The sequence below is a fragment of the Acinonyx jubatus genome, chromosome A2 (genome assembly GCF_027475565.1).
Source record: "Acinonyx jubatus isolate Ajub_Pintada_27869175 chromosome A2, VMU_Ajub_asm_v1.0, whole genome shotgun sequence".
Lineage (NCBI taxonomy): Eukaryota > Metazoa > Chordata > Mammalia > Carnivora > Felidae > Acinonyx > Acinonyx jubatus.
The window spans coordinates 67133653-67145344 of NC_069383.1; the positions used below are offsets into that span (position 1 = coordinate 67133653).

The window sequence follows — 11692 nt, forward strand, 5'->3', positions numbered from 1 at the left end:
AATGTAGGATTAAAGGTTAACTCCTAGATATCAGGGCCAAGTGGGGAGCATTTGAAGGCACTATGCATGTACTGGAAGGGGAGCATTAGCACTGACTAGGTTATTGGGAAAGGTTTTGGTGCTGGGGACCAACTTTTCCTGGGCCCCTTAGGAGGGCAGACTTTGAGAGCCTGAGGCAGAATGAAAGGGAAGAAATGAAAGGTATAGCAAAGTGGGCTGAGAGGAGTGGCTGGTGAGGTAGCGTGTGTGTGTGTGTGTGTGTGTGTGTGTGTGTGTGTGTGTGTGTAGGAGACAGAGTGTGGCAGGACTGTGGAGAACAGTTGAAGAATTTTTCACCTATCAAACTAGTAATTACATCTTTTTTCAGTCATAATAGCTAGGAAATGGTGATCATTTAAGAAAAAACACTCACTAGTGAGAATGCAAATTATAAGACTTTTCTGGAGAAGACTGTCTCATAAGCCTCAAATATGTGTGTTCTTAGATCCAGCAATCAGCATGTGGTTTCCAACAGAAAAAAAAAAAAAAGCAAATAAATTAGATGTTTAAAAAGGTATTGTCATTGTATATTTAAAGGTAGTAATATAATTAAATGGTATTTTAGGGCCACAGTAATATAATAAGTTCAAAAAAGGAACATAGGAAACCTGTTAACACTCCAATGTTTTTTATTTGTTAAAATAAATGCACAGAGGAAAAAGATTGAGGTAAAAATACACCTGAATATCATCGATGATTGTTTCTGGGAGGTGGAATCCCTTGTGATTTTTATTTTCTTCTTGTTGCTTGTCCATATTCTCTAAATTCCCTTCAATGACTGCGTTTGTTTTTATAATAAGAAAATTATAAAAATGACAAACCATAATAATGATGCATTTGTTTAAATAATCTGAAATCTCATGGAACCAAAAGGGAAAATAATTCTCACTGATGAAAAAATATTAATTCCATTTGCTCTAGAACCTGAGGTATAATGCTCTAGCAGTCAAAATTCCCAAATGATGCTGTGACTGAGAAAGAAAACACACACTCCTACACTTACAAGAGGTAAAGAGTAACTTATGAGGCCCTAAGGCTTGAACAAGGGAATGATTTAAAGGCCGAGTTAGTTCCTTTAAGAAAACTGCTGCCCAGTGCACTTCTTCAAAGGAAACTTCTCACCTGACAGATAGTAGATCTGAAGTGTAGCCTACTGCCTATTGGCTTTTTTACGTTTGATAAACTACTCCTTAGTCAAGCTTTTAAGTTATTTTTTCCTTAACAAAATATGTGCAAACAAAACAAAACCAAAACATAGGATTTCTTTCTTGAAACAGGCATTTCTCAGATTTTATCACCAGCTTACCAATGATTTGGAAGTTTAGGTTCCCCTATAGAAAATGAAGTATTCACAGAATTTTCCTTTAGCCTTAAAATTCTGTAGTTCAATGATGACACCAAAATTTCACATTCAAATCGATATATTGTACACACAAGACCATTCTCAAAGAAGGAGGAAGGCCAAGTGACCCATCGTTTTACCTCCATTTGTCCCAAAAGTTGTGTTTTGGGGCTAGTGACATACCATAATTGTATTTGAATTGAGTGCTCTTTATATTGGGCTTATGACTACATCAGTCCCAATGGAAATGTTTGCTTTGATTTACCTGGTAGTACTTTAATCATTGTAAAAATATACATAATGAGTAATAGAACTGATTAGTCCTTCCGTGTGTGTGTGTGTGTGTGTGTGTGTGTTCTGTGTGTGTGTGTGTTCTGTGTGTGTGTGTGTGTTCTGTGTGTGTTCTGTGTGTGTGTGTGTGTGTATCTATAGTTTAGACAGCAGAGAGCAGCTAATGATAACAGCTGGCTCTGGTCCCAGGATGATAGGAAACACAGGTAAGAAAACATCAAAAAATGACTTTACTTAGTTCGATTTGCCTATTTAAATAAATAAACAAAAAGAAAACAAAAAGAGTGCCTTGCAAGGATAAGTGACCATACCGTGCTAAGACCAAGATAAATGATTGACTCAATTCCCTGTATCTGGGGTCCAAGGGAAAAGAAGTACAAGAACTTAATTGGTCCCATAAAAGACTGACCTTGTCAACAATAACTGACATGACTTTTTTTTCGAAACAAAATACCTTTTTTGCCTTGTCTCATTACATATCATAAATTCAGACAGAACTTGGAAACTTGAGTCCAGAAAACTTGCTTTTGACATTATGTTCCTTTGTTCCTTCACTAACAAACATTTTTAGAACTTCTTAGAAGCTGAGCATCCTGCAGCATTGGGCATTTGTTGGGGTCCAGATAACAGGATGAGACGAAAAGCAATTGCTACTATTTTTATTTCACCTGCATGATTGTCCTCTGCCATCCAATTCCCAATCCCAAAATCATTTGAGGGTTTGTTGTAGATATTTTGGAATATATTATTAATTTCTCTAGTGTTTAAGAAATGGAAAAGTCCGTTAAAAAGGCAAGATCAAAGAAACTAGTGGTTATTTCCCCTCCTCATGACAGTGAGTATGAAAAGAATGGAGATAGACTTCTCCCAAGCCCATACCTTTCATACTCTGAATGTGGATCTCTCCGGAAGGCCAAGCACAGGGACATCTGTGCCTGGCAGAAGGGAAGTCCATAACTTAGGTACTCTGGGATGCATGACACAGAAGAGGGGCATCATTCCCTGAGCTCTTATTGAAATAATATTGGAGAGTTGGGGAGAAGAAGCAATGCTGAGGTTTTCCTGAAATATTTCCCCAAACTAGAAACGTGAATTTTTTTGTGTGTAGGTCACTGTCTCTGGAGCCCAGGACAAAGAGAAAGAGCCTAACTGGGCTGATGGCCTGACTACCACTCCTTCACCTGAGGCTGCTACCACCCAGGAGCCATTGCTCAGCCTCCCTGAGGAGGGGGCAGAGGGTCTGGAAACAAGAATTCCAAGTCCCATTTTGAACTTAAAGCCAGAAAAGTTGGCACACCAAGGTAAGAGATACCTGGCAATCAGCTGCTGCATCTACAATGTCAAGGCACAGAAAGGGTGTGTCTCTGAAATCTCATTCAGAAATAACATGTGTTGACTCAGGGAGGACAAAAGACACTTTTCATTTTATTATAGGTAGAATAAGAAAATAGAATGGTCATAGGACAAATTTGTGCAATAAGAAAATTTTAAAGCTCTTATAATGTTTAGTTTTTTAGAGATTTAGGAGTTTTTTTAATGTTTACTTATTTTTGAGAGAGAGAGAGAGAGAGAGAGAGAGAGCGCACAAGCAGGGGAGGGGCAGAGAGAGAGGGAGACAGAGATTCCAAAGCACGCTCCAGGCTCCAAGCTGTCACCACAGAGCAGGGCTTGAATTCACGAGCTGTGAGATCATGAAACTGAGCCAAAGTCAGACACTTAACCAAGTGAACCACCCAGGTGCCCCATGTTTATTGTTTTTTGTTTGTTTGTCTGCTTGTTTTATTTAAATGCCTTTACAAGGGTACCTGGGCAGCTCAGTTAAGCATCTGACTCTTGGCTTCAGGTCAGGTCATGATCTCCCAGTTCGTGGGTTTGAGCCCCATGTCAGGCTCCGTGCTGACAGTGTGGAGCCTGCTTAGGATTTCTCTCTCTCTCTCTCTCTCTCTCTCTCTCTCTCTGCCCCTTCCTGGCTTGCTCACTCTCTCTCTAAAAAAATAAATACACATAAAAAAATAAATAAATTTAAATGCCTTTACAGATGAGTGTGTTCTCATTTTGCCATGGCCCCTACCACTCCCTATTGTCTTACATGTGGCCTTGACTCATGTAGACATTTGAATTTTTGACTCCTAGATTATAGAAGAGAAAAAAGCTAGAACCTAGATTCCAACTCATCAACATATTTTCTGTGGAGTTAGTATCTATAGAAATTAATCATTATATACATCGTTTCTGAAGAACATGCAAGAGAGACAACATCTTTGCCCAAAAGAACTTTAGATTGGTTTGACAAGTTACACAGTATACATTACTTAGTTATTGTTTTTAACAGTGGAGATAGTGAAAGTCTACTCCTTTCCATTCGGTCTAAGGAGTCTTCATAGGAGAAGGAGATTTGGAAGTTAGTTTTAGAAAATAAAGGAATACAGACATGCTCTATATCCGGGGAAATGATTACGGGAGATGGAGAAAGGACTTGTTTTACAACTGAGAAAGGAAGCTTATGGCATATAAACTGTCTCACAGAACACAAGTCTCAGGCCGTAAGTACCTACTTGGTTTTTGTGGTTTTTCTCACCTTGGAATCACTTCCTCAGTAAGGAAGACTAATCAAGACACTAAGGAGTACCATGAAATAGAGATTTAATGAATGGCTTTCCTATTGTAGTTCTCTTTTCTCTTTTTTTCCTCTTTACAATGGAAGTGTTTCTGAGACTTATTTGCACATAGACATTAAAAGGTCATGATTTTATTGTCAAGAACTATTCTTTTTATTTATTTTAAAAACTTTTAAAATATTTATTTATTTTTGAGAGAGAGAGAGAGAGAGAAAGAGAAGGGGAGGGGCAGAGAGAGAGGGAGACAGAGGATCTGGAAGCGGGCTCTGTGTTGACAGCAGACAGCACAATGCAGAGCTCAAACTCATGCACTGTAAGATCATGACCTGAGCTGAAGTCCAATGCTTAACCCACTGAGCCACCCCGGCGTCCCAAGAACTACTCTTCTTAAGAGAAACCTGTGATATAAAGAGAGCCCTTCATTTTATTTATTTATTTTGTGGTAACTTATTTTATTTTCATTTATTATTTCATTTGTTATTTTTATTATTTTATTTATTATTTTCATTTTACATTTCATTTATTTATCTTGAGAGAGAGGGAGAAAGGGTGCCTGTGTGTGCAAGAGCAGGGGAGGGGCAGAAAAAAAGGGAGAGAGAGAATCCCAAGCAGGCTCTGTGCTGACGCTCTATCCACAATCCATGAGATCATAACCTCAGCCTGAACCAAGAGGCAGGCACTTAACTGACCAAACCACCCAGACACCCCAAGGATTTTCCTTTTCTAGTGGGCACAATTACATGGGATCACAAGTGGCACTTTCTAGAGGGAATGTGTACAGAAGGCTGAGATCCTCTTTATTCCAAATGTTAATCTGATTTTAGATCAAGTCCAAAGTAAACGAAGAACTCCTGTTTTTCTCTTGCCAACTAATCCCTGCAAGAGTGTTAGCCAATGAAGGCTCACGGGGTTATGTTTTCAGGGAAATATGCATTTTTAATGAGGTTGCATGAAGATCAAAGGAGTATCCAATAGTGGAGTTTCAGGTGCTGGAGGAAATATTTTAGGTATCAGGGAACACGCCTTTAACTTGGAACCATATTTTCTTCCTTGATGTGTTTCTGTGCATGGAGAATAAACTTTACAAAGCTTTCTCTTTTCATCTTTTCAGGGGGAAAAAAGCCTATAATAACATGGTATCCTTTTCTGACTCTAGATCCTAGATGCTTGGAACCCCTAAAGCCGGGAGACTGTGGCGAATATGTAGTTCGATGGTATTATGACAAACAGGTCAACTCCTGTGCCCGCTTTTGGTTCAGTGGCTGTAATGGCTCAGGAAATAGATTCAACAGTGAAAACGAGTGTCAAGAAATCTGCATTCAAGGATGAGTAAGTGAATCAACCTCTAATGAGTGTAGTCTGCACACCTAGAAAGAGCTTCTATATTTCAACACATTCACCCAATACAAATAAAACACCACACCTCAGTACCTACTGAGTACTTAAAATTCACAAGCATAGGTGAGTCCTTACAACCACCCCTAGGATGTAGGTATTAACTACTTTTATAGGCAAAGAAACTGAGGCTCTGAAAAGTTCAAGGACCACTGGACGGTTACCCAGCTAAAAAGTGGCAGAGCTGGGGATTTGAGTCAGGGATGTGTAACCTCAAGACACAGGCTATCACTACATCACAGCCGGCAATGTAGTTCTGATACGAATTATGTCAGATTAAACACCTGGCCCAACCTCCCAACGTCCCCAGCACCCACCCAGTACATCTCACTGGTCTCAGTGCCCAACCCCCTTACAGCCCTGTCTATAGCAAAAGGGAAGTGGTAGAAAAGATTTGAGTCTGGAAATCAGAAGGGATGGGAGTGTGTCTGTGCATAGCATGTGGCGAGATCAGAAAGACATCCTGCTTGGGGGAAACCCAGCAAGATGGTGATTATGGGAGATGAGAGGTACTGGGATAGGAGTGAGGTGCTGAGGGTAGTTAGATTTTTGCCTCCCTAGCCCTGAAAGTGATTGAGAAACCAATCTGAATGAAAATTCAGGGGTGCCTGGGTGGCTCAGTTGGTTAAACATCTGACTTTGGCTCAGGCATGATCTTGTGATTCATGAGTTCGAGCCCCGCATCGGGCTCTGTGCCAAGAGCTCAGAACCTGGAGTCTGCTTTAGATCCTGCGTCTCCCTCTCTCTCTTCCCCTCCCCCACTTGTGCTCTGTCTCTGTCTCTCAAAAGTGAATAAACGTTAAAAAATTAAAAAAAAAAAAGAAAACTGCTTAACTCAAATTTATTAACAATTGTCACTTCTCACTCCTCTAACATGTTTGGTAACAAAGGTAAAAAAACAAAACTATATTTAAGACAAAAGTTGTAATTTAAACAAAGAAACTCTTTTCACCCTTCCTTTAAAATATGTAAATGAGTCACTCAGTTTTCAGGGGCAGAATGAGAAAGCACTTGATAGCCAGGGACTCGCTGAAGACCATAACGGCTCCGGAACAGGGTATTTTAAAGGCAAGACTTATTCTGAAAACTGAGCCACTAAACTGAAATACGACCCAACAGAGTAACAGAGAATTGGCTCTGTCACTTTTGTAATAATTTTGCGACATCCAGCCCGGGAAGATCATTAGTTCTGAGCTGTGCTTAGACAGCATTTTTATATATCATCTTACAACACACTTTTTTCTTCTTTCAGGCCTGTGACCCTCATTCAAGTTTGGAGATACAAAAAAGGGCAGTCCAGGAAGAGGAAGCTGGAAGAATAGCCATCTTAACAAAAACAATTTTGTGTGGTTTAATTACATTTTTATTATGTAATATTTGAGACCACAAAAGAATACATACGATATACTTGTAAGTTACCAAACACTATAACAAGATGAACATCAGTGAACATATCATGCAGACAATGAACCAGACATAATCAATTCTGTTGAAGCTTCCTGTGTTCCCTTCTGCAATCCCAGCTCCTTGTTCCCTGCCAGGGTTAACTCATCTTGAATTTTGTGTTTACCACTTCACTTTTCTATCAGGTTTTTATAGGTAATTTTACATGTAAAATCATTTTTTTTTGTAGCTCTGCACAATACATAGTCTTGCTTATTTTAGAGCTTTATAAAAATGGGGTCATGTTCTAGTCTTCTGCAACTTGCTGTTTTCATTCAATATTATCATTAATCTATATGTTTTACCATATCTAAATGTATTCCTAAGTAACTTATTATTTAGGTTTTTTGAGCTTTGGAACATTTGTTTCATAATATGTAATTCTTTGCAACTTGGTGTGTCAATATATTATAATTCATAGATGTCCATTTACGTTCAAAGTTGCATCATATCTGTGGGCATATATCACAAAATATGTTTAACCATTGCTTTGTCTATGATTAAACTGTTTCCATTTAATTTTTCCCCCTGTTCCATCAGTGTTGCTACAAATGCTCTTATGTAGTTTTGGGTGTATGGGTACCAGTGTTTTTCTAGGGTATATACTGGGTATAATGATGGAGTTGTTGGGTTCCAGGACATATAAATATTCAAAAATAGTATATTATACCAATTTTTCCCCCAAAGTGTTTTGAACCAATTCATTATAAATTCCCACCAGTTGTGTATAAAAGTTTCCACTGTTTGATAATCTTGTCAACACTTAGTATTGTCAGACTTCTCTGTTTTGCTAAAAGTGGGTGTAAAATGATATCTTGTTTTAATTTGACTTTCTCTGGTGGCATCTAACCTTGTTTGTTTACCATCTGGGCTGAGGCTTCTGTGAAATGTCTGTTGATATTTGGAGAAGATTTTTCTATTGGATTGTTTGTCTTTTCCTTCCTTATTTAATTCCTGGAGTTCCTTATAGATTCTGATATTGAATTCTTTGTTTATTATTTGTGTCCTCATATCTTTCTAAAAGCATTCATTATCATTTCACATAAATTAGTATCTTAGAAAAAATTCTTCATTTAAACAAATTCATTTAAAGTCACATCAGACTCTGAGCACTGGGAAATTTTAAACCCAGCTTTAATCAGGCTCTTAGAATTGCTAACAATCCTTAGAGTCTTCTAGTCCTATGTCTTCTCTGTTGCTTATATCCTTCAGACAAATACTCTAAGTGACTGGGTCGTCATGGGGTAAACATTTCTGGTAGGACAATTATCTCCTTCTGAGGCAGCCCATTCTTTAGATAACATTGACTCTCACGGATGCAACTTGACCTGGATGTCTCCTTTCATTCCAACAGCTCCTGCTCTGACCTTGTGGAGCCTTTCAGATGGTTGTGTTCTTGTTTTAAAAGAGTTGATATGTGCTCCTTCATTCTGGGTGCTTTGGTGGCTTCCCCTATTTCCACGGCTCTTTTGTCATTTTGACAAGCTGAGCATGTCTTCGAGCTTGAGACAATGTTCTTGGTGACTGGTGTATGAGCGAAGGGTGAACTAGCACATCCTCATTCTAAATATGATGTTGCTATAAAATATAAAAAAATCTAAGATGGCTTCCATGTCAATAGAAAACATGGGAAAATTTCCTTCTGTCTTGGAAGCAAAAAGAAATAGGAATTATGCAGCAGGAATTCTAAGTAGTAAGTAGGACTATGGATTGTAAAGACAGCAAAATTAAAGACTTCTTTTCCTATTTCTCTCTGAAATTGACCAGAGAGTTCAATTTTATTTTTACCATCCTTCAAATTTGCCCTTAAACTCCATACTCATGATTTCTTGACATTATTTTTAAGAATTGATGGAATTTTCCAGTTATTCTCTCCTTAGCATATTAGTTGGTGCCATCTTAAATTTATCATTTCAGAGTTTTCCCTCTCCGACATTTTAAGGAAGGATGCTATGGTTTTGCCAGTATCTGCAACTTGGTTGGGGTTTTTCTCAAAGTGATTCTATTATGAATAACTCACTGCTTGGGCTTGTTTTCAGCTGTTTAAAACATTGAAACATTCTCCTCCTTAAAATGCTTTAGGGTTTCTCCATCTTCGAGACACAGAGAGTAAACCTTCCAGTGTAGTATTTGAGGGCCTTCAGGACATTTCTGCTAGTTACATTACTAGTTTACTTCCCTCTGGGTTCTTACACGTGTTCTTCAATTCAGCTATAGTCAAACATTTGCTACTTTATGAGCGCACCATTTATTTCCCTTTGGAGTATTCCCTTCCTCACTGCCTCCCTGATGGCCTCCCTCTCTCCCTTCTTCACTTACCATTACGGAATGCACTTCGTATCAGTAGATAAAGAGCTACCCTAGGTTTAAGTGCTTCACAGCTGCTTGTTTTATTTAATCAATTCATCTTTGCTGGGCCTTTAAATGTTCCCAATCTTTTGCTATGACGACCAAAATTTCATTGAATATTCTTGTATACCTTTGTCTTTGTGTAAGTATATTCATAAGGCAAAATAGGACATATAGAATCTATCGAATATATTCATAGGGCAAAATTATATGGAAAACTGTAAAGACACAGAGAATGTACTTCTTAAAATCACTTTAAGTTTTTTCTTTTAATTCCAGTATAGTTAACATACAGTGTTATATTAGTTTCAGGTGTGCAGTGTAGTGATTCAACAGAGAATGTACTTTCAATAGGCGTGTCAAAGTGCCCTCCTTAAAGACTGTGCCAATTTACATCCCTCCAGCATAGGAGTGTGCCTGTTTTTTCACCTTCTCACCATCATGCAGTGTTATTAATTATTTTATTTTTTCTCATTTGATGGTTAAAAATGGAATCTCACTTTTATTTTTTTCAGTTTTTTTTTCAAAGGATGTTTTTATTATTTTATTTTATTTATTTATTTTAACTTGTTTTATTTCTTATTTTTTAAAATTTACATCCAAATTTGTTAGCATATAGTGAAACAATGATTTCAGGAGTACATTCCTTAGTGCCCCTTACCCATTTAGCCCATCCCCCCTCCCACACCCCCTCCCGTAACCCTCAGTTTGTTCTCCATATTTATGAGTCTCTTCTGTTTTGTCCCCCTCCCTGTTTTTATATTGTTTTTGTTTCCCTTCCCTCATGTTCATCTGTTTTGTCTCTTAAAGTTCCATATGAGTGAAGTTATATGATTTTTGTCTTTCTCTGACTGACTAATTTCACTTAGCATAATACCCTCCAGTTCCATCCACATAGTTGCAAATGGCAAGATTCCATTCTTTTTGATAGCCGAGTAATACTCCATTGTATATATATACCACATCTTCTTTATCCATTCATCCATCGATGGACATTTGGGCTCTTTCCATACTTTGGCTATTGTTGATAGTGCTGCTATAAACATGGGGGTGCATGTGTCCCTTGAAAACAGCACACCTGTATCCCGTGGATAAATGCCTAATAGTGCAATTGCTGGGCCGTACGGTAGTTCTATTTTTAGTTTTTTGAGGAACCTCCATACTGTTTTCCAGAGTGGCTGCACCAGCTTGCATTCCCATCACTTTTGTTTTAATCTGTATTTCTCTTTCTTTTGGAGGGAAGTGTTGCTCCAACTACAGCTCTGCATGTCCACAGGAGTGTGTATGGATAACAACAGCAAAGGAAAGCAAAAGTCTACATCATTTTCTATAGTGGAGTTGAGTGCCAGAGCTGAGCTGTCTGGCAAGCATGGCTAGACCATGTAGCATCATTTGGTCCTAGTTAATCCTACGCAGGTTCTAACCAAATGCCACCTAGCACATTTTTTAGTGCCTTGGGGAAGTAAGCAGAGAAAGACATTCATTCATTCATTCATTCATTCATTCATTCGTTACTTACTGCCTACATGCACCAGGAAACATCTCTGCATTTATGAAGCTTATTTTCCAGTGGAGGAGAGAGAAGAGTCACATAAATGTCAAATTGAGATTAATCTGTAAAATACTGTGATGTGTTTGGTACCATGAAAGAGGTAAAGAGGTCCATTGTGCTAGAACACATAGTAAATACAGCAAGAGAGAGTAAGCCTCCAATGCTATAGAAGATTGTAATTGCTCATAATTATTCATTCTTTCTCTGTCTTTGCCATGCTCCCTGTGGGTAGGGTGTACTTTCCCACACACTTGACTTTGGGCTTAGCTACTGACTTGCTTTGGCCTATGGAATGTGCCCAGATGTGAGGGATGCCAGGACTGTACTACGTGCTTTGGCCTGTGCCTCTTGCTCTGGACCCCCACCAAGAAAATAGCATGCCTTCACCTTTATTTCTGGAAAAAGAAGATGTAGAGAGCTGAAATGAGCCCAGGCAAGCCCAGTTGGACCAGGCAAAGCTAGCTGAGCCCAGCTGAGCTAGAGACGGCTACAGTCCTCATGTCACGTAAACAAGAAATAGATGTTTGTGGTCATCTACTACTTAGATTTTGGATTGTTTGTTACCACTGTAAAAGTTGACAAATACAAATCCCTCCTCCCAGGCTTGCCTTGGGCGTATGGACAGCTGTAGCTGCTGGCCCAGCTGACATGAGTAAGTCTGTA

General features: G+C 38.7%; 1 protein-coding gene across 1 annotated transcript in view; it reads left to right on the forward strand.

Moving 5' to 3' along the window:
- The window catches only part of COL28A1 (collagen type XXVIII alpha 1 chain), a 173908-nt gene extending 166256 nt beyond the window's left edge, over positions 1–7652 (forward strand). Inside the window, exons 34-36 of the mRNA XM_027071949.2 lie at positions 2781–2973; positions 5447–5619; positions 6938–7652. Coding sequence (XP_026927750.2) covers positions 2781–2973; positions 5447–5619 — 366 coding nt within the window. The 3' untranslated portion in view covers positions 6938–7652. The remainder of the gene's footprint in view (positions 1–2780; positions 2974–5446; positions 5620–6937) is intronic.
- The last annotated feature ends 4040 nt before the right edge of the window (positions 7653–11692 follow it).